The 24,331-nt window shown below is 37.3% G+C and overlaps 1 protein-coding gene and 1 long non-coding RNA gene across 4 annotated transcripts in view; one reads left to right on the forward strand and one right to left on the reverse strand.

Annotated features, from left to right (window-relative positions):
* LOC123877784 (mushroom body large-type Kenyon cell-specific protein 1) overlaps positions 1-24,331 on the reverse strand; it is a 268,246-nt gene that overhangs the window by 160,959 nt on the left and 82,956 nt on the right. For 2 of the 3 annotated variants that reach the window (XM_045924673.1, XM_045924672.1), the window contains exon 2: positions 19,553-19,664. In XM_045924673.1, the coding sequence (XP_045780629.1) occupies positions 19,553-19,646 (94 nt within the window). In that variant the 5' untranslated portion in view covers positions 19,647-19,664. Of the gene's footprint in view, positions 1-5,060; positions 5,708-19,552; positions 19,665-24,331 lie in introns of those variants that run through there. The other variant, XM_045924674.1, reaches the window with a different exon arrangement.
* LOC123877837 lies at positions 161-23,703 on the forward strand. The gene is made up of 3 exons (XR_006798689.1): positions 161-174; positions 3,388-3,392; positions 23,627-23,703. It is a non-coding gene; the product is annotated as an uncharacterized LOC123877837 (long non-coding RNA).

Consider the following 24,331-nt stretch of genomic DNA (forward strand, 5'->3'; position numbering starts at 1 on the left):
GTGAAACAAGCTGTAAAAGAAACCAGAGCGATTGTTGAAACGGCTAAATTTTATTGTTAGCAATAATGACATATTTGCAAGTAATAGTTTGGAAAAGCGACACAGTCTAGTTTTATTCAGCTTTCCAATGTCGCGCGCAGCTTAACTTAAGCTAAGTTTAAGTGAGAGGTAAAAGTAAGGAAAGTTTTGAGAACTTATAAGTAACTTGATGTAACCCAAAATATTGTACAAAATTAAATAAGTAAATACAACTTTTGTTTAAAAAACCATCTTTCTATATAATTTAACTATTTTTTTTCAAAAGTAAGTATAGGTACCTATACCTATTATAAGTCAAGTTTAAGTAATAATAAGCAAATTTTTAGATTTTTATATCTTTGATGGAGTTATTTAGTTAACTTAGAAATACTTATACCTATAGTAAAAAAATTCGAACTTTACCTACTTTTTATCGTTTTTTCCGAACACAAAATTTATCGAAACTTCAGGAAAACAGAAAATGTTTGATTCGAAAAACAAAAAAAAAACAGATTATGATTATAATATTACTATTTTTTTCTTTGTTATTAGTCAGCCTGCGTGAAATAATATTAATGATTTTTTTGTCCATTGTACCCAATAATTATATTATCATGTACCTAGTCAAAATTTTGAAAAAAAAAACAAATGATTTTTGAAAACTAAAACATTCAGTTTAAGAACTGTTTTCTAGTAGTTCTAAAAAAACATCTAAAAAGATCCTTTGTACATCATTAATTAAAAAACCGCCCGATTTGAATAAAAAAATTTCAAACCAGAAACATAGCTTTTCATGCCTGAATATTTCTAACTTTTATTTCCTGCCACAAGTTTCATTCCAAGCCTGCACAAAATAGATAAAAACTTTACCAAGAAAGATCCTAACAAACTAATTAAAAACACAGATCACTAACTGTTTTCTTAAGCCATAGAGTTGTCATGTGTTAGAGGTATTAATACTATTAATGGCAGAAAAGACTAGTAAACAAGAGGACTAGTCGTTTATTCGTCATTTAGTATTTAAGTACTGTAGATGAACCTGCTTTAAGTTGTCTCTGTCTCTTTCTATCCGCCAATAGGTAATATCGCTATCTTTATCATTTAACGCAACTCGTCTCCAGGATACAAGTTATCTCCTACACGATTGATTCAGCGGTTAAAGTAAAAACTTCAGATTGGACTACTTGTTTTGCGATCACTGGAGACTTATTCTGTTGTCTTTCTCTAAACTAAATTTAGAATATGTGCATCTTTTTCTTTTTAATATTGCTAAAAAAGGACGGAGCATAAATTTCACATTTAAATACTCTAAATAGTGCATTTAACTATGTCTGGCCTTTTCATTTTACATAAGTAAGAAAAGGATGCGAATACTTTAAAAAGCTGTGTTCAGAGTCAGTACCAGACCAGTGTATGTATGAGTTATTTAACTACATAATCAGTTGGGAGTACCTTTTTTTTTTCTCTCTCTCGTCTGGCTTTACGAAGATTAGCCAATGTCAAGTTTGTAGTTATTTGTAACAAATTACTTAGTTAAACTATATAAGTATGGACCTCGTCTGTGCCGGCGCTCGCCGACATACGCACGGTACCCCCTTAGAGCGCTTTCCAGCCAGTTTTAACAAAAAAAACACTCCAAAAAGGCAGAGCACGCCCGCCAGCTAACACCAATACAGACGAAGTCCTGGGAGTACCTTTCCGCACCTCTAAGATCTATACGTTCTATAACTCAGTGTCTTGAGCAGAAAGAAAGGTTTGTTCAAGACAAAATCTTTGTGAGACAAAAACCTTGACTCTACCTTGTAAGCTGGAGCACCTTAAACGATCTTAGGACATGTTAGGACGTTACGTAAAAACCTGTACTTAAACCTATGTCCTAGATAGGGAAGTTAAGTTCTTCGATGGATATAGTCCCAAGAGATTGAGGAGGACATTATGGATATCTAAATGATGCCCGCGACTTCGTCTCTTGGAAACTCTTTAATTTTTCGGGATGAAAAGTAGCTTATATTATATTCCCGTACGGCTCTGGAGTGCAAGCTGTAATGCAAGCAAAATTTCTTCAAAATCGGTTAAGCGAATGGGTCGTGAAAACAGACAGACACATTTATAATCTTAGTATGGATAAAGTCGAATAGGGAAAGACTGAGAGCTGATTTTTATAAATAATTTTTAAGTCTCAATTTTTAAGTCTTAAAAATATTTTTTGAGAATTCCAATAAAATTCGTTACATACCTACTTGGAAGATTGTTATGCGATAAATAAATTCAGCCGAAAGAAAATAAAAACTTCAAAATGTTAATTTTGCAATGTTGACCAATCTAGGTATGAAGTATTGTTAGAACTTAGCTGGTTTTTGTCCAATAGCGATAGATATTTTTTTATTCAGATACAGGTTAGCCCTTTGGATATAGAAGGTTACGTTATAATAGTGAGGTGATGACGATAATTACCTACTATTTTTGACGGCTAATAGCTTAAGCTACCCACTAAACTAAGAACCTAAAAAATATGGAGCACATTTGTGTAGGTAGGCTATAAAATAGTCAAACACTAAATAGACTCTCCCTTTATTCGTGTAAAGGCAGTTGTAGAGGCGAACGACGTAATAATCTCGTCTAGTTGTGAAACATCTATGTACAAGCTATCGTAGCCTTCAAGTCGACTGTTTCCAAGATGGCGGCGAGTAGGCTATGTAGTGACATTGACAGTTGTGTAAGCGTTCGCCTTGGCCGAGCGCGGGCGCAAGGACTCGCGCGTGCGCACAACGGGGCGCGAACTTGAACTTTTGAATTTCGAATTTATACTTTTTAATTTTATTTATTTACTTTTTATAGCTCTGGATGTATGCTTTTTCATCCTAATTAAATATCGAATATGAATAAATTACTTATATATTTTTAACTAACGCAACATAATGTAAGTAAATAATATAGGAACACGCAATACGAAAGATTGGTTTAATTTAAACGAAGGTACTTAGGTAGGCTATTTTAAACATGTATTTAACTATGTGAAAATCTTGCCCATGATGGTAAATTAAAACCTTAAAGTCTTGGATTTTTCATTGCTTTAATAAAGTAATATGAGTTCTTATTCTATCTATTATACACGATTAATTTTAAAGCTTATTGAATATAATTAATTTATTTTGGTTTTTAAAAGTTGAGTAGATACAGTTAGTCATAAAAATAAACGGGTGATAATAATTTTGTATTAACCAAACCAAAAAATACATAGAGCTGTTCTACATGCATAAATATGACGTATAAAATGAAATACATTGATTAAGTAGTTGTGATACTTTTTAATGTTGTATTAATTATTTGGGTTTTTATTTAAAAATTATACAGCTAAGTATATCTTAGTCTTAGTTATAGTGTTTTAACATGCGCATTCCATTCTTACAAAAGGCTAGTAGTCAAATCAGTGACTTTTTATCAAACGTCAAAACGCTCGCTGAGTGTGACGTTATAAACATTTGACATAATTTGATGTAATTTTTTAGTTAAATCGATAGTTTAAAATTATCGGTACCAAACTTAAAACTAACAGCGGGCGTGGATTTTACGAATTTTGGAAGACCCTCTATTTAATAATTCTTTAGAAATAATTTGTTTTTGACATGGGCATCATCCCATTTCTGTGCGTCAAATCCCAATTCACCAAATATGTAAACATAAAATACTACATAACATTTTTTGGTAATTTCAGTTTTAATTAGATATTTCTATGTGGCCCTAATTAGGCAGGTAGGTATTTTTTGAACCCCAACCCCAAAGGGAGTAAAATAGGGTTTGAAAGTTGTGTAGTCCACGTGGGCGAAGTCGTGAGCATAAGTTAGTAAATCCTGAAAATAAATCGAGTTGTTTTCTTATCTATGAAATAGAAATAGTAGGTTATAGGATTCGGTTGTTTTTGTTGTAGTTAAATACTTATAATCTCAAAGCAAGTTAAATGTGTGTTTTGACCAAATAAATAAGTAAATACTCGTAACTAAAATTAAATAATATTACTCAAAATGGAAACCTATTTATAAAATCATTAATTTTAGCAGTGATAACGTTTAATATATTGTTAGTACACTCAATGCATTATCAAATATCCTGAATGCATTTCGTGGCCTGGTTTCGATTTAAAAATATACTTCAAGGACAAAACATGCCGACAAAAGTTTATCGATTTCCATACGATTTCAATACGCGTGGGAAATTCGTATAATTTTGTTGTGAATTCAAAAAATATTGTCGCGCGTCCATTCTACGAATCCGGGTATTATTATAATATATTTATAAATAAAACAGCTATAGTGTAACTTGGTCTAGTAAAATATTGAAATTAAAAAAATGTCGCATAAAGTTTTTAAAATTCGAAAATCGAAAATTCTTTTCGTGTGACGGGAGCGCCAAAAAGTTCCGACGGGTAACTTTTAGCCTACGACCTGCCGTAGCTCCGTAGCGACTTCGACAAACTACATTAAAACTTGACAAAACTAATATTTTATGCGTAAATTATTTCATTTATTCTTACTCCGAATGTATTTACAACTTTTTTAAAGTATTCAAATTATTTATTTTGAATAATAGAATAGGTAGTTTGGTTTTCAGAATAGCTAGGCTAAGGTAGTGTCCTTTCGCGAACTTTTCATATATGTAAATTTTATATTAATTATGTTTAGAAATGAAAAATTTGAATATTTAAATGTGAAATAGAAATCTAGAATCGCATTTTCTATTCCGTCATTGGCCTTCGATCAAAATATAGGTTGCAATTTATTAACGCACACACGCACGCGTCACGCACACGACGAAAGAGCGTCATAGAAAAAAGAGTGGGACAGATAACGTTATAGGTGGGGCGGAATGGTGGGGGAAGAAAAACACAAAAAATGTGCGTGAACCCCACGCACACGAGCGCGTGCGTTGCTATTACGAACTACACGCACACCGACGCACCGAGTCAAGGAGAACGCAAGATTTAAGGGCGATTTGTCGTAAAAAAAAGTTTCTTTGTCCCTATTAAACGGTTTTGGTGTACTCACATGCGTCAGAGGTGGCCTGTTCCTCCTCGGTCCAGTTTGACACTTCGGTAGTAATTTTCGAAACTAAAATTAAAAAAAAACGAACGCAAAAAGTCCCGATCCTCGATCACCTGGTCATCAAACACTAGCCGTACTTTTCGGCGGAAACACTGTCACCGTTAAAAAACAAACAACACATCATACTCTGTCACTTGTACACAAAAAGTATCCTTATAATTATAATAGTTCGGGTCCTTAGTTTTCCTTGTGATATGTTCGATTGTTCGAGCGTTATTCAAAAAATTCACTAGTTCCGAAAAATATTTGTTTTGTTTTCATTAGCACTAACACTAGCCGAACGATATGAATATAATTTTAATTTTTTTTTGTTGTTTTTTTTTTTAATAAAATATATAGTCTTTTTTAAATAATTTTGTTTCGTGTATTTTTGGAGGTTTTTATCGGTTGCCGCGTGGTTGTTTCGCCTGGGAACGGAAATGCGACTCTCTACTGATTGTGCAAAGGCGGGACTGCACCGACGGCGCACTCTGTACTAGACCGCGTGCGTACTTAGCCATTACCTTGTATTTACTGGGACCGAGAACGACAAGCTATGCGCTCTTGATACTTGCTGCACTCGCGATAACGTGCGGAAAATATCGCATCTTACTGTTCAAACTTTAAATATTCCATCCTTACCCTTTGTGAATTAATATTTAGAACTTTAACGGCTCCTTAGACGCAACTGTGCTGACAATCGCCCATAAATTTTAACGAAATCGGGTAATCAAATCAAGCTGGGTCTTTAAAAAATGAGCTTTTATGAATCTACTCTAATGTAGTTTTTCGAAAGGTATATTTCTCCACCTAAAACATACTAATAGAAAAACTGAACCAAAGCCGACTTAGAGCTTTAATAATATGATTTTGTATGGAACTCAGTTGCATTATCACTTATAATCGAATACGTTTATAGTCACTTGTACTTATACGTATAACAAAAATGTTTTATTCGATCATTTTTTGGACATTATGTACCTATGTATATAATTTTGAAATATATCAAAGTAATAAGAGAGATTAAAAGAAATTTTCTTAATACGTATTTAATAATACCAAACAAGTTAAGAGACGAAAATAAAGTTCGTTACTCAAGTCTCAACTCGAGACTGTTCGATCGCGCTACATTGCACACATGCGCAGAATGCACCGTCGTTTATGCACTCCGCGGCAGTGTGAGTGCCCGCGCTTGTATTCGAACCTTGGACATTTCAGTTATACTTACTTATCTTATCTTTTGTTTAACCTCCAAGACTTCTGAATTCGGTCGCGTAAATTTCGTTTAAACGGAGCGGAGTTCGAATTTTGAAAAATTCGAAACTTCAAAATAGAACGCTTTACGCTAGTGTGCAAAGTAAATTCAAAGTGTTTGTGTGCACTTTTTTATCGTTTTTTTCTCAGAGTGTGGGTGCGTTCGATTGTGTACTTATTGTTGAGACTGTGTTTGTGTACAGCGATAGGTTTCTTGGTGTGCGTGAGTTCTTGTAAGAAATGGTTTCGTGAAAAATTTTGTCGGAATTCATATAGATGGCGCTGTAACTTTGATGCAAATAGCACCATCAAAAATTACGTTTGGAAAGCCACAAACAATAATCGCTCCTATTTCTTTACTACTAAGATATATAATAAAGTGCGTTACGTTTTAAAAAATTTCGAATCTAGCATGACTCCACTCATTTTCCAATCGTTTCGTTGGGTTGGGAAGCCATTTTATTTTCGTGACGCGTCGAAGGTTGTTAGATAAAATCGTTAGTTAGTTAATGGCACTTAATAATCACTATTTCTAGACGGATGTGTTTAGAATTTAGATACCTAGTTAGATTTAGTGCTTGTTCTTAATTGATAGGTACCTACAGGTAGGTAGGTACCTAGAATAGAATAGAATAGATTTTTATTCAAATAAACTTTTACAAGAGCTTTTGAGTCGTCAAATAATTTACCACTGGTTCGGAATGCCGTTCCTACCGAGAAGAACCAGCAAGAAACTCGGCGGTTGCTCTTTTCAATTGTTCAATTTACAATAATATTCTAGGTATTTTAGGCTTTAGTTTGTACTTATTTGAAAAGTAGAGACAGCTTTTTATATATTATGTAGTTTCTAAATGAATACTTACTAAGTATGGGTGTCAACGCGATCTTATAGCCTAGTGGTTAACGTCGGGCTCCTATTCAGGAAGTCTGGGGTTCGAACCCGGGCAGGCACGAACCTCTAACTTTTCATTCATTCATTTCATTTATTTGCATAGATCGAGGCGAAAAATAGATGTTATGGCTTATGGCTACAGTAACTACAATCTGCCAATGAGTGGCATGCAAAATAACTATTCTATTTAACCCCTGACCCAAAAAGAGGGGTGTTATAAGTTTGACGTGTGTATCTGTGTATCTGTCTGTGGCATCATAGCTCCTAAACTAATGACCCGATTTTGATTTAGTTTTTTTTTTGTTTGAAAGGTGGCTTAATCGAGTGTTCTTAGCTATAATCCAAGAAACACATAGTGCAACGGGTGGGGTTTAAACCGCCGACCTTTCGGATTTCAATCCGCTAATTTAACCATTGAGCTATCGAGGTTCTAAAACTTTAATAAACGAGGCTTTCACTCTTTAACTGCGAAGGGAAACAACGTGAGCAACCTAACTTTGACCACCAGACTTTGCTCAGACTTAAGATTGAGTTAAAATGAGACAGATTTATGTGAGAGATATACATCTGTCTCGTTTTAACTCTGTCTTATATCTAAGCAAAGTCTTCACACACTCAATGGTGTGTGAAGCCTGACAATCCGCACTTGTCCAGCATGGTAGACTATGGCCTAAACCCTTTTCATTCTTAGAGGGAACCCGTGTTCAGTAGTGGGCCGGCGATGATTTGACGACGATGATGACAATTTTTACCCGACTGCGGCAAAGCCAAAAAGAAGGGTTATGATTTTAGCAGTCTATGTACTTTCAATTAAGTATTATTAGACGAATTAAATGGGTGGTTGGTAAGCAGTGTCTTTACGCCTGCATGAAGTGCCAGTGAATCAGTCTCGGTAGCAATATGTAATACTCAGAAGTGAATGTTAAGTGTCGTTAGTGTAAAGACAACTAGGCAATGTGCTAATTTTCGCACTTCACCCATGTTACTAGCACAAACGCTTAGTGCATGTTTAGTATTTAGTGTAGATCTTTTTAGACGGCCTCTGGCGCAGTGGTGTGCTCTTACAAGTGGTTCCGGGTTCAATTCCCGAATTTTTAAATTGGAGGCTTCGGCCGTGGCTAGTTACCAATCTACCGACAAAACCACCTTCCGATTTTATTTAGTGTTGATCTTTTTAGACGACCTCTGGCGCAGTGGTGTGCTCTTACAAGTGGTAGGTTCTGGGTTCAATTCCCGGATTTCTAAATTGGAGGCTTCGGCCGTGGCTAGTTACCACTCTACCGACGAAACCACCTTCCGATTTTATTTAGTGTAGATCTTTTTAGACGACCTCTGGCACAGTGGTGTGCTCTTACAAGTGGTAGGTTCTGGGTTCAATTCCCGGATTTCTAAATTGGAGGCTTCGGCCGTGGCTAGTTACCACTCTACCGACAAAACTGCCATCCAATTTAGCGTTCCAGTATAGGTAATGCCGTGTAGAAACCAATAGTATTTTTTCTATAGAATATTTACCCATATTACGATGACTAATATGTACCTATATGTTCCCCTTTATGTTTCAACTAGCTGATGCCCGCGACTTCGTCCGCGTGGATTTAGGTTTTTCGATATCCCGTGGGAACTCTTCAATTTCCCGGAATAAAAAGTAGCCTATGTGCTAATCCAGGATATTACCTATCTCCATTCCAAACAGCCAAATCCGTCCAACAGTTCTTGCGTGAAGGAGTAACAAACATACACACACACACACAAACTTTCGCCTTTATAATATTAGTGTGACTAAAAGTATCTAAAGCTTGTACAAGGAGGTAGGTGGGTACTATAATGTAACGGGTGGGGTTTGAACCGCCGACACTTCGGATTTCTGCCCGCTCTTACCATTGAGCTATTGAGGCTCTACAATTTGAATTATTACATTTATTTCAGTTTATGCTTCTGACAGTTTGATAATACGTCAAGCAAAATATTCGAGTACGGTTTTATTGTTTTTCTGTAGATTAGGATGTCATTACCAGACACCCTCGCGGTTCAGTGCTTGTGTCTACAGGCGGCTCTGCGGGTGACGCGATCGATTCCCGGCCGAAAGCTGATTGGTGTGATAAATTTTTTGTCGTGTAAACAGATTTTCGCATTGAACTACTTATTCATTTTAGCTACCAGCTGATTCACTCCGGCTTCGTCAAGTGGAATTTTTGAAAATCAGTGAGTTCCGTACCTCAAAAGGAAAAACGGAATCCTTATAGGATCACTTCGTTGTCTGTCTGTCTGTCCGTCGTGTCTGTCAAGAAAACCTATAGGGTACTTCCCGTTCACCTAGAATCATGAAATTTGGTAGGTAAGTAGATCTTATATCACAAGTACAGGAATAAATCTGAAAACCGCGAATTTGTGGTTACATCATTTAAAATATGTGTTTCAATTTTCAAAGTAAGCTAACTATACCAATTGGGGTATCATATAAAAGGGCTTTACCTGTACATTCTAAAACAGATTTTTATTTATTTTTATGCATAACAGTACTCTAGTACGGAACCCTAAAAAAGAAAGAAAAAGTGGACAGGGAAGCACTTATCTCTATAAGAGATCTCTACCCGTGACCCTTGGTAGAGCGAGAGATTGTAAAGGGAGTAAAATAGGTAGATATAAGTAAAAGTAAAGTAAAAGTAAAAAGTAAAAAAGCCTTTATTATCCAATACGTTTTCTTAATACATTTATAGCTATCTTGTCTTACAATAATTTATTTATTTAAACGTCATTTTTGTTCGTAAATTCTTCATAATCAAAACATATTATATCAATTCCCATTTCTCAGTATCAGTTCATTTATTGTCATAGTAAAAATTAATGAAATAATGTCAAAAAATTGATAAAATAATGTCAAAATTTATGTTTAAATAAAATATTTAAGAATAGGTAGGTATAACTAAGGTTTAATTGCTTAAAACGCACTCAACTCCGAACATTTAGAGGTGCTTGCCCGGGATTGAACCACGGACCTACCGAATAGAAGACCAAAATCTTAACCACTGGGATACCACTGCTCTATGAGGTATAGAAAGATATATATGGAGGCAGCAATCAACGCTTCCAGTAAAGTAAACTGTACCAATAATCCAATCAAATAAAATAAAAAAACATGGACGTTTCGGCAATTTTGAGAGCGGGCCGTGTTGGCTCACGCGCTGTTTATGTTCCCCGTCACACTGACTTGCCAATAATTCACACACTTATAAAATGTTTCCAATAATTATTTTAAATATTATGTTGTAATGAAAAACGCCATCACATTGTAATCAAATAAATATTGGTTCATATAAAAAATGTAAACGAAGGTAACATCTACCATATAGTAACATATCAAGCACGCGTAGAGATAAAATTTGGTTTAACACGAAAACAAATAAAACTAACGACCGAAATTAAAAACTAATCTATCTGTAGTCTGTCAAAAAGGTACTAAGCAACTTCTTAACTTAGCAATCATTAAGTGAATGGCCCTTTTATCTGGGGAGAATAACCAGCAAGATATTTTTCCATAGGTCAATCACTTAGTTAAGTTTATGTACTTAAGAACAAAATAGCATCAAAATCTTTAACGTCGATTCTATATTTTATGATAGAAACAATAATTGGGAAATAATCAATTTTTCTTTCTTTACTTGAATTAATTAATTATTATTATACCTTCCTTTATGAATCCACACACCATTTGAGATTAAAATTAATTCTTTTTTAACTTAAAAAAAAACCTACTGAAACAAAAGTAAATGAAGGAAACTCTCTATTTTATTGGTTTATTGTTAGCTACGGGCCACGATTATACCTTTGGTTGATAAGAATGATGCATTTAAAGTGACTTCTACGGAAAAGGTAGCGCTACCAACAGAATTCTTTTAATTTAACGAACAATTACAATAAATTTCAAAGGCTCAATAGCTCAACGGTTATAGGAGCGGACTGAAATCCGAAAGGTCGGCGGTTCAAACCCCAGCCGTTGCACTATTGTCGTACCCACTCCTAGCACAAGCTTAACACTTAGTTGGAGGGGAAAGGGGAATGTTAGTCATATTTAAAATGGCTAATATTCTTTTTATACAAAAAAATCACAATAAATTCAATCGAAAGAGACTGAACAATAATTTTTTCGGTTTTATGTTAGGGAGAAACGGGGGGCATTTTCTGTGCAACTCAGTGTACTTTGAGGCTGAAACTGCAGCTCTGTTGCGTATTTTTATCGGTTTATTGTAATCTACGGGCCGCGCTGGGGCGCACGATTTTACCTTTGGTTAAATTGCTTTTAAAAACAATAATGTATGCGTTTTAAAGTGACCTATATCTCTGCCAAAGAGCACAAATAAGGGACTTGATACTTACTTGTATTTATAGAAATAAGGTAAACTGACTGACTGACAAATTAACGGACCAACAGCTCAAACAGCTGGCTCTAGAAACTTTAGATTCATGTCAAACTCTTTGATTTTCTGAGATAACAAGTGTAAATTAAAAATTTATAACACCCCCGACAAGTGAAGGTTACAGTAACTAGAAAAGAGCTGATAACTTTCAAACGGCTGAACCGTTTTTCTTGGATTATAGCCTAAGAATACTCTCGATCAAGCCACCTTTCAAACAAAAAAACTAAATTAAAATCGTTTCATCCGTTTAGGAGCTACGATGCCACAGACAGATATACAGATACACACGTCAAACTTATAACACCCTTCTTTTTGGGTCGGGGGTTAAAAAGTAAGTAAGTAGGTAGCCTATTTCGGGCTACTTTTTATCTCGGGAAATCAAATCCAGGTTATCAACTATATCCTTGTACAAAATCAGGTCAGCCTGTTGCTCCGCAGCGGCGTGATTGAAGGACAAATAAACAAATTTATAATAGGTATAGGTATCGATAGAGAAGAATAAATTCAAATTTAATCTTCTATAATTCAAAAGCAGGTAATTTTCGCTTAGCAAAATATTATAAAAAGTTTAAATTATGACCTTAACCCATCTATTCTTCAGTTTAAAACAGCAATAACTTTTATTTATTTCAAAATAATTCGTAAAACGTCCGTTGTTTTCAAAAACTCATAAATAAATAAAAAGCCAGACCATTTATAATTTTTTACTCATGGTCACAATTTCCTTCGGGTTCCATATATGGCGTAAAGACTGCTAATACTTAAAATGCACTCGCGAAAAAACTGGAGCAAATTCCTTTTATAGACGCCGCCATGACACTTTTTTTGTCCCCGAGCTAAGATGGCGCTTGTCGTCTAAAACAAAAGAAGTATCGACCCCACCCACGCACGAAAAAATTACCAAAAAAAAATTTAACAATACTTTAAAATACATTAATAATGCTTGAATTACTAAGTAACAGCTTCACTTATGTGGAAAATCTTTTCTTACTTTATACATTATAATAAAAATATAGATGCCAAATCTCAAGTTTAGAGCTATCTGTTGACATATCACTTTATTCCTTTACGTAAAAAAAAAAATAGAATAAAGGAGTGTATATTTCGTGAAAACGAAGTCGGAAAAGTGTGGGTAAATTCCATGCGAAAGCGTGTAACGAAAAAATAGTGCGGTGTAAATCAACAGATAAAATAAAACCAGAATTCTATCCCGGAGCGGGATGCACGGAGAACGGGACATAATCCCGCAAAGCGGGCATGCAAAGTCGTATAACACTGGCACAGTTACCCGGCTAGGCATCAGGCACCCACTTGTTGCTGAACTCCTCGCTGCCACGGCGTTGCTAAACTTTGGCTTCACCCCCCTACTTCCACCAATTATCCACACGGCCAACTGCCAACTGTATTACGAATCCAGAACACGGAATTCAAATCTCGAAAACTTTTAACCGATTTTAATTTTAACCTATCCCCGATTTTTATTTTTAATCTAAATATTTTAACTAACAAATATTTTCGCTAATAAAAAAATACGTCAACTACTTAGGTATATTATTTACAGCGATTAACGTTATTATTTAAAAAATCACTAAGCTGAAAGATTAAATAATAAATTACGCCAACTTTAACACGGAACTTTTCAACAGGAACTACTAGTATGGAGATGGTTTTAACCAAGAAAATGTTGCACAAAAGTTTTGCTCGATACAAATTAGGGAGTTTAAAATCTATCGATTGCACGTATCTTAATCAATCTCACAGCACTTCACTAGCGTCTTAAAACTCGGCGAGCGACACTTATACCGCAGTTACAAGAAATGCACTGTTTCACCCGAAAATAGTGATGGGAAAATCGTTTTTCCGTTTCCGGGTTCAGAACTTTTTATCGAAGTGTTTATTCGTGAAACGCGGTGGGTTTTTTGGGGGTTTTTGGTGGTTTTTGGGTTTAATCTTTGGATTGCGGAGCGGAGAAGTTGCATTAGTGCACGCCGGTCTCGTTGCAACAGGTTGTTTGGTGGAGGAAAGGATCGACGCATGCGCGGTTCAAGCCTCCGATGCACCTCTCCACAATGGTAGCAAAAATTTCGTGAATCTATTTTCAGACTGTCTGGTGTTTAAAACAAAGCTTGCAACTAAGGCGTTGTTTTGCGTCATGCTTTTAGATCATATTATGACAGCTTTACGTACTGCGAAGGTTCTGACCCGAGCCTTCTCTATCATTGTAAATATAAAGTACACGTAGCTTGATACAATAATTCCACCTGTCATAGGATTAGTACAGGCAGGCACAGACCTATTTTTTTATTCTCTTTTTTTTTTGGGGGGTTTGATCAAAGATGACTATGTCACCCCCGTAAAACACAGAAAAACACAAGAAGCCACGTTAAGAAACTGAAAGAACACAAACACAATATTATCACATTTTAATGAGCGACCCAGTTAAAATAGCTTTTAAAAATCCAATGGAAATTTTTCGATTGTCGGGACAAAGAGTAACCTGAATCAAACTTCATCAAAATCGGTTAAGTGGCCACGAAAACGTAGTAGACAGACAGAGTTTCGCATTTATAATATTAGTATGGATTTACAATAATATTAGTATGGGTAAAATTCCTTAACACGCACGTAAACTGCAGCCATTGTGGAACAAGCCCTGCATTCGGTCTTGGCATCTATAGCCACATATAGAATTGGGTAGGATGCTTTTATCTTCCAATACCCATAGATGCTAAGTACTAAGATTGCGATCTCCATATGCTATAACACTGAAGTTTGGTTAGGTTTGGTAGACACTAACTGAATGACATATCAAAGTAGGTACCTAGTTAGACCTCACGTGCATTCGCCACTTCAAATTCGAGTGGAATACTTGTGAGGCGTATAACATCTTTTTTTGACGTGACAACGTCTTATAATTCGATAGAGCCAGCTGCACGCACGAAAAAACATGACTCATGCGGCGTTACCTCGCTCTGAGGCGTTCCATGTAAGGCTTGAAGTGCAAGCGAGAGCGCGGAACGAGCGACAAAGAAGCACAATCGGCCTTTGTTGTCACGTTCAACTATCGTCAGTAAACCGACTTTACAGATAACCAATTTTTTTTTCAATATATAGACTAGCGCTTGGCTGCAATCAGACCTGCTAGCAAGTGATGATGCAGCCTAAGATGGAGCGCGCTTGCCTAGAAGTTACCTATTTACTCTTGACTTGAAGGTACCCATATTAAAAGTGGGAGGGAAAACTGATGCCGGAAGGGCGTTCCATATCCTAGCGGTTCGGATAAGAAACGAGGAAGCAAATCGCTTCGTGCGTATTCGAGGAATTTCGACTACGTACGGATAGGCAGACCTTGACGAAATCTACCCCCAAAACGTCAGCTCGTGATGACGTCGACCGCTCTGCCATGAGTTTGACGAAGAAGAAGAAGAGGTTAGACTTACCCATGTAGGTATAATTGCCTTTTCCTTAGTTTGCTTAAAAGAAAAAAAAATCGTAGTAACCTTCTCGAAGGAACGCGTAAGCGACGCGATTTATCGGGCGGTTTAAACTTTCTAGAGGTAGGTTTTTCACTAGTTTAACATGATTTCGTTGTCAGTCGGCGGTAAAAAAACATGGCCCTATGAGTCGCGTATAGTGCGCATCTTATGTATTTCAGCGAGAATAGTCCTTACTACTGATTCTAAATACTTAGATGTTACATACTACTCTAAATCCAAGTGAACGAAGTCGTAGGAAAAATAGTCACTCTATACACATTAAAGCTCATTTTTAGGAATCCGTACCTCAAAAGGAAAAACGGAACCCTTTTAGGATCACTTTATTGTCTGTCTGTCCGTCTGTCGTGTTTGTCAAGAAAATCTATAGGGTACTTCTCGTTGACCTAGAATCATGAAGTTTAGCTGGTAGATTATAGTTACCTAAAGGAAAAATCCGAAAAACATAAATTTGTGGTTCCATCTTGGTTGGAAATTTTTTGGTTACATAAGGATTAATTCGCATAGAGCTAAAAATAAAATAGAATGAACACTAATGTTTAAAATGAATTATGAAAAGTCCCCATCGATCCCACATTTGCAAAAAATTCAAGGTCAAAGTTCACAAAAATAAGATTTTCGCATTTTCCAATGGTAAGTTTGATTGTAGACGACTAGCGTGACGCAAGTATGTCAATCAAAAGGTTAGTTCACTTTCGATTCGATTATACAATGTTTCGGACACTATAAAATGTAAGCGGTGATATGAGTGTGTCCTACCTGTGATGACGTATAGAGCAGAAACGTGGACACTGACAGTTGGCCTCGTCCACAAGCTTAAAGCAGCTCAGCGAGCTATAGAGCGAGCTATGTTGGGTATCACTCTCAGGGATAAAATCTGGAACGAGGAAATTTGCAGAAGGAAAAAACCGGCCAAGTGCGAGCCAGAAAACATCTACTTACCAAGTTTCGACAGTATAGTTCTTATAGTTTCGGAAAAAAGTGGCTGTGACATACGGCAGACAGAAAGACATGACGAATCTATAAGGGTTCCGTTTTTTGCCCTTTGGCTAGGGAACCCTAAAAAGTGACCGACTTAGCTCTAAGGATTAGCAAGTAGAACCGACGGCCGATGGGGCAGACGTGTTCTGGAGTGGAGATCGCGTACCGGTAAGCGCAGTGTGGGACGACCTCCAGCCCGCTGGACCGATGACCTGAAGAAGGTGGCGGGGAGCGGGTGGATGAGGAAGGCGGAGCACCGTGTTTGGTGGCGCGCTCTTGGAAAGTCCTATGTCCAGCAGTGGACGCATACAGGCTGATGCATTGGATTGGATTGGCAATACTAGCCTAGTGTTAAGACGTCGCCCTCGTGGTGGTAGGTGGTATTCGGAGGTCGGGGGTTCGATTCCAGGCATCCGCCTCAAACTTTCTAAAGGGGCGTTATAATAATAAGCAATTAAATATCAGTTGCTTTAACGGTGAAGGAAAACATCGTGAGGAAACCTGTATGCCTGAAGGTTCTCCATAGTGTTCTAAGTGTGTGAAGTCAGCCAATCCACACTTGCAGCGTAGACTATGGCCAAAACCTTCTCATTTTGAAAGGAGACTCGTGCTCAGTAGCGCGCCGGCGACGGGTAACATAACAAAAAGAAACTCTGAGCAAAGTCAATGCATACCTACCTCAATAGCTCAACCGGTAAAGGAGTAGTGGACTGAAAACCGAAAGGTCGACGGTTCAAACCCCGCCCGTTGCACTATTGTCGTACCTACTCCTAGCACAAGCCTGACGCTTAGTTGGAGAGGAAAGGGGAATATTAGTCATTTAACATGGCTAATATTCTTTTTTAAAGGAAAAAAAAATATTATCAGTCAGTACCTACCTACCTAAGTCTAAAAAATCTCCACGTCTCCTTTCATCGGTTTATTTTCTATGTAGAAAAGCTCGTAGGTCATATTTTTGGAAAATTTCGCTTTTTTCGAAAAAAATGAAACTCCACGCGAAGCCATGGTGGCTGGAGTTGGCATGGTAGCTGTATGCTGCAACTTTGCACGTACAAAACGAAATCAATCTCACACACAAAGTTTGAACTCTCCAAAATGTTTAGTAGCAACTTTGCGCAATAACCCTTTCCTTCATAATACGCCGCGGCGAAGGCTGCGTGCAAGCCAGGAGCGATAGCGAAAAAACATTTTTGACGTGACAACGTCTTATAATTCGATAAGCCGGCTGCACGCACGAAAAAACATGACTCATGCGGCGTTACCTCGCTCTGAGGCGTTCCATTAAGGCTTGAAGTGCAAGCGAGAGCGCGGAACGAGCGACAAAGAAACACAATCGACCTCTGTTGTCACGTTCAACTATCGTCAGTAAACCGACTTTACAGACAACCAATTTTTTTATCAATCACAAAAATAGTTTAAATTAATATCCATGTCAGCCTCAAGTCATCCACGCGAATTCAGGTTTTTGAAAATCCCGTATACGTACTCTTTGATTTTCCGGGATAAATAGGACTTTTTCTAATGCAGAAAGACCGTGAAACGGTGCCTGGTGACAAGGTGACACATATATTTTTACTGACTATTTTACACATAATACGTACGTTTTTACACATAAAACTACTAGTTTTGGAAAAATAATAATAAATAATTAATACTTACCTACTAAATGATAAACAATAACTACTAAATAGGCTCAACCTTCATTCTTCAACAATATATATTTATATTATATATATATTATTTTTCATGTACCAAAATTGTAGTTACAAAGTTATGATAAATTAAGCTATGTACATAGCAATCTGATTATACAACAGATTGTTGAAGAACGATTGGTTAAGTCAGAACAAATCACGTTCAAATTTGAAAATTTGAAGATTTTATTCCGGCTGTGGCCTACATCAATTTTTAATCTCATAATTATTGCGAACTTAACCGCTTCCGTTTTTAAACCCATTCACATGTGGCTACCAACAAGACTTAAATCTCGTTGGTGAAACAGTTATATAAACCTTTCCGCTGTCGCTTTTGCACCAGCCTATGAATCCGCTCGCAGTGTGACCGCAAACGAAACCTAAAACTCCTGCCGCTCACAGCGCAAACAAAATTCATACAAGTACGCAAAGTAGAGTGATATTAACTAGCTAACGTCCGCACCCGCAGGTTTAATTTGAAAATTTTCGAGCCCTAAGTCTGAACTGAACATCCAGGTTCTACTAATGCATGTAGCTTTCTATACCTACCTACTAGATATATCATCAATCATCAGCATCAATAGCCTATAACAGTCCACGGCTAAACTAAAGGCCTCTCGTTTAAAGTTTCAAGCTCTTCGGGATGTTAGTTTAAAATCGATTGCAAAATTTATGCTGGATAGGCAAACAAACAAACACACACACCGACAAGAAAGCGGGTTAACAAAAACGTGCGAAAGTGTGTCTGTCTATCTGTCTGTCTGTCTGTCTGCTACCTTTCACGGCCCAACAGTTTAACCGATTCTGACAAAATTTGGTACACAGTTAGCTTATATCCTGGGGACGGACATAGGTTACTTTTTATCCCGGAAAATCAAAGAGTTCCCACGGGATCTTCAAAAATCCACGCGGACGAAGTCGCCGGCATCCTCTAGTGTGAAAATAATTAAGTACTAACTCAATTAAGGCATCTCATTCATGCTCATTTCAAAGACCAGACCAAAATGAAATTAGTACTATTGATGAAGTCAGTTAAAAAAACTAATAGAAAAAGCCAACGTATTCGAAATGTTTCCTACGCAACTTGGTCCTGTCTCGAAAATTCTGTGAACTTCGCCCTTTCGGCTTCACAATTTTAATTTTCGTTTTTCCGCGTAGAAAAAGTATTTCAACTAAATGGGGGAAAGGGAATGAAACTAAACATATTTTTGTCATAAAAACTAAAGAGGTAAACGAGGAATATAAAGTTTGCTCTCCAGTTTTGATTCAGTCTAGTGTAATATTGCACAAAGGGCTTTTAGCGGTCTTTTCAAAAAAGAGGTACGAACTAAACGCTCCCTCTTAGCTCCTACCCACAGTTTGCAGTTCGCTCACGCATAAGTTTTGCGTAACAATGTTTTTTATGGAAATCCCGCTGTTTTTTATGTAATTTTGTCTTTGACTGCGTTTATTTTGACTATAAATACATCGTCTAAAGACGGGTCCCTTTTTGGCTACGACATCTTGTTACCAAACGTGTTATCAGCGAGCTATGCAGATGATAATGTTAACAGCTTCTCTGCAAGATAAGTTTTAAAATCAAGAGAATGGAGATCCGCAGGGGAATTAGGTTACAGATATAAACCAAACCATCAGTAAAAAATGACTATCAGGGTTCCGTTTTTCCTTTACGGAACCCTAAAAAGCTTTAAATGATGATGCTAAGCCGCGATTAGCTGATACTCACCTAGTATGTAGACCATGTTCTTAGTCCACCGCTGGAGCTCCTTGCGGATCGCGCGTCGTTCCTGCTGGCACCGCACGAACGAGCACTCCGCCATGGCACATGAGCGGCTACCCTGCAAACACAAAATAATAATGTCGGCAAACAATAGATGGCGCTAGTTGCACGTTACATCGCGATATTCTCTCTCAGGAGTTCTCTCAACTTTAAAGTAGGTTTAAAGTGACGATAGATGACACTATTTGTAAGCTATATCCCTATATTATGTTTTTTTTATTGCAAAGTATATAATCTTGGACAAAGTCGCGGGGCATCAACTATTAAGACAAATAAGTATTAAGCATAATTTTTTTAATATTATAAAATTAAGATCAATAAATTATTTATATTAATATATCACAAAATACCTATGTCCAGATTTATTGGTTTCAAGACACTCGCCTGTAAAGTCGTACGCAAGGAAACCCAGCAGCATCTGCGAGTGAAATCTAAGTGCCTTGGAAAATAATGTTTACAAATTGGCAAACTAAGTTTTCCTAACGTTTCTATGCGGAGCAATTGCGTTACCCCGCTCTGATGAGATAATCGATTAACTGTAGCGACTAAAATCTAAATAGGTATAATATAAAAGATCAAGGTCTGCGCCCATACGTTTTTAGGCTTCCGTACCTCAAAAAGAAAACCGGAACCCTTATAGGATCACTTTGTCTGTCTGTGTGTCTGTCAGTCTGTCCTGTCTGTCAAGAAAACCTATAGGATACTTCCCGTTGACCTAGAACCATGAATGCAAAATGACGGAAAAATAACCCTCGGTGCGCGAGTCTGACTCGCACTTGGCTAGTTGTTTTTTTAAATTCAGATAGGTACAAGTTAGCCCTTGACTGCAATATCACCTGGTGGTAAGTGGTGACGTAGTCGAAATCCCACGGACACGTACGAAGCGATTTGCTTTGTTTCCTCGTTTCTAATCCGATCCGTTAAGATATGGATCACATCCGGCATCAGTTTTCCCCTCCTCTTTTAAAGCTGAAAGCCTTTTGCCGACTCATTTAAAATATATCAAACTCAAAGTCAAATCACTAATTCGAAGTAGATTGTTCTCCTTTTGATGGTCAGAATTGTTAGATTTGGAAGATGATAGAGTGGTGATAATTAATTAAGTAAGTAAACTTAAAACTTAGGGCCTTTTCAGTGCGACGCGGATGACCTACGCGGACGTCCGCGACGGACGGTAAAATGTATGAAACCTCAACAACTCCGCGACGCGGACAGCTCCGCGTCGCTCTGAACGCGCTGTTGAGGTTTCATACATTTTACCGTCCGTCCGTCTGCGTCCGCGTCGCACTGAATAGGGCCTAAAGATTCCAAACGCACCGAGGTATCCTGCGCGTTTGACTGATTTTGACGAATTTTGGAACAAAGACAGCTTGCATCGCGAAGACGGATATAAGTACAGCTAGACTATTAATTTTAATCCTGAAAAACCAAAGAGTTCCCAAGGGACTTTCAAAAATATAAATCCAATCGTGAACATCATCTACTTAAGAAATGTTTTTTCACGAAAACTGGGCACAATATCTAACACCGCTTATAACCTCCCCCGCGTAATGGCGTTTTGAATAAAATAAGAAAATTATCGGTCCCAAAATCCACCCCAGCATTTAAAAAGAAAATTCAGTGGAGCAAATCTTCAAGAAAAAATTTGGGTGTGTTGAATAAACTTCATCTTTTCCCTTCAAATAAAGCTTGTAGTAGGAACGAACTGGCTATCCCACCAGTTTCTCGCCTGTCCAGTTTGGTGACGGGCGAGTGACATGTTTAGAATGGGAAACGTGGAAAGGGAATTAACCTACCCGCGAAATCTAGCCCGCGGGATCACTATTATTGATTATTTCATATTAATTTAAAAAAATTGGTTAAACTTTTCAAAATAAAAAACTGGCCAAGTGCGAATCAAACTCGCGCACCGAGGGTTATTTTTCCGACAATTTGAATGATAAATCAAAAACTATTTTGCATAAAAATAACTAAAAATCTGTTTTAGAATTTACAGGTAAAGCCTTTTCATATGATACTCCACTTATTTTTTTTTTTGTGATGTCACCACAAATTCACGGTTTTCGGATTTTTCCTTTACTTGTACTATAAGACCTACTTACCTGTCTTTCATGATTCTAGGTCAACGGGCTATAGGTTTTCAGACAGACAGACAACAAAGTGATCCTATAAGGGTTCCGTTTTTCCTGGAGGTACGGAATTCTAAAAAGGATCCAGGAAGGTAAAAATGCATACGCTTACAAGCCACCCCCGCGGCCCTGTCTAGATAGATTCGGGGGTAAGACGAATAAAATCATAACCATACTCCGCTGTAGTCGGGTAATAAGAAAATTATCGCCGGCCGCCCGATGGGGGGGTTCTTCCGAAATCCACCCCCCCATTTTAAAAAGAAAATTTCGGTTGAGCGTGATATTTTTAAAATAAGAACTCTCCGTGGCATATTCCGTGGAGAGAGATTTTAAAATAAGAATAGTTTCACGATACCTACCCCCTGCCTCCCTTTCGTCTGGAGTTCGGGATAAGGGAGCGTCCGGTTCAAGCGATTACTGACCTTGTTTAGTAGCCAGCTGATAGCAAATCTAGTAGGATGGCTAACCAAATTTTTGTCATACATCACGTCATACCCTATTTTTAACCGACTTTCAAAAAAGGAGGAGGTTCTCAATTCGTTGCAATCTTTTTTTTTTAATTCTATTTGAAAGGAAAACTACAAGAAAATTACAAGTGGAAGAATCTGTGTTATTATCAAGTTGCACTTAAAATAGTTTTATTTCAAAAATATACGGATGGTTTGGGCATATTCATGACCACAGAGGGATAAAATTGGATTACATTTCTAAGAAAACCCAATATTTAAGTTTTTAATTAGTTTTTTATGAATTGACACCTCTATCATCACCAAGAGAGCTTCCAAAAATTCGTAAGCTACGAAATTTGTCTAGCACTTGAGACTTTCTGATTTTTTTCATTTGTATCATAGTGTCTGTTAGCTGACGCCTGACGGTAAGAACGTCCTATCCGCCGTATATAGCGCGTCGCACACACTTGTCTGCAAAAAGGCATGTGTTAGCACTAAGAACTTCCTAAGCGTCATGCATAGAGTTAGTATGCATGGCGCATACTAACTCTAAATGTAAGTTAAGTCTAGATGTTAGATCATAAGTTATTCCGTGAAAAGCTACCTGTTTACCTTTCAAGTCAATATAAAAGTTTGATTGTCAGTTGTACTTGACAGCTCGCTCAAGTAACTCGATCAATATAAACGAGTGTGTACAAGAATTCGGAAGTTAAAATCGGAGTGTTTTGGGAATATTCGGAGGGTGCTCGGGTGTTCCTTGATGAGTGGAGATTTTTCGTGGCCCGTGGGTTCCGTGGCCGGGGTCAAGCGCTAAGGTCTAATTGGATCTAACTTTTAAAAAAAAATAACCCTTATTCCACATGTTTTAGCATTAGAATCAATTTTTTCATGAAAATTATACCTGTGATCGCAGAAAGCTTCGGAAAATTCATAAGCGAAGAGCTTTGTCTAATTGTTAAGACTTTCTGAAGTTTTTCATTTGTATCACGGTTTCATCGTTAAATAGTTGACGGCAAGGACGTCCTACGCGACGCGCAAAGCACGACCCATAATAATGTTTCTACGAAAAGCGATGTGCTGGCAGTAACAGCTTCCCACATGCATACTGCAAAGAGTGTAGCACATAATATTATGCTATATTTTTATAATTTTTTTAACCCCCGACCCAAAAAGAGGGGTGTTATAAGTTTGACATGTGTAACTGTGTATCTGTCTATGGCATCGTAGCTCCTAAACTAATGAACTGATTTTAATTTAAGACTTAAGTACTTTGTTTTTGTTTGAAAGGTGGCTTGATCGAGAGTGTTCTTAGCTATAATCCAAGAAAATCGGTTCAGCCGTTTGAAAGTTTTCAGCTCTTTTCTAGTTACTGAACCTTCACTTGTCGGGGGTGTTATAAATTTTTAATTTACACTGTGTTTCTAGTGTTTTAGTCGTTTTAGTACTGAGTGAACATACGTATATCACAAATTTCGTCACTAGCAGCAAGCGAATCGTGGCTTAGCGGTCAGAGCGTCGGACTACTCGCTCAAGTAACTCGCCCAACTTAAACGAGTGTACAAGAATTCGGGGGCTAAAATCGGGGTGGTTTGGGCATATTCGGAGGGTGCTCGGGTGTTCCTTGATGAGTGGAGGTTTTTCGTGGCCCGCGGGTTCCGTGGCCGGGGGTCAACGACCGGCGGCGAGGCGATAAGGTAATTGGATCTAACGGATTGTATTGGCTTAGTCTGCTACAGACTACAGGTTCGATTTCAGATTCAGTTTCGCTTGACTTTTTTTTTGTTTGTTTTTAACTAAGTAGATTGAAAAAAATCCTAATATTCGGTACCTATATAATATAAGTATCATGAGAACCAGAGAATTATTTTCAAAAATTAATAAGCTGTTAGGTTCCTATGGAAGCAAAAAATTTGGTCCTTAAGTTAAGTACCTACTTACCTAAGGAGTTAGCAAGGTTAATTTTTGACATCTGGATTTTTTATTTCGATACGTAATAATTACGTTCATAGCAATGAAATCTATGATCATCACCATTCATCCATTGCGGCCCACTACTGAGCACGGATCTCCTCTCAAAATGAGGTCTTAGGACATAGTCCACCACGCTGGTCAATTGCCGACTGGCAGATTTCACAGATCTCTGAGAA

This window comes from Maniola jurtina, chromosome 24 (assembly GCF_905333055.1).
Source record: "Maniola jurtina chromosome 24, ilManJurt1.1, whole genome shotgun sequence".
Taxonomy (NCBI): Eukaryota; Metazoa; Arthropoda; class Insecta; order Lepidoptera; family Nymphalidae; genus Maniola; species Maniola jurtina.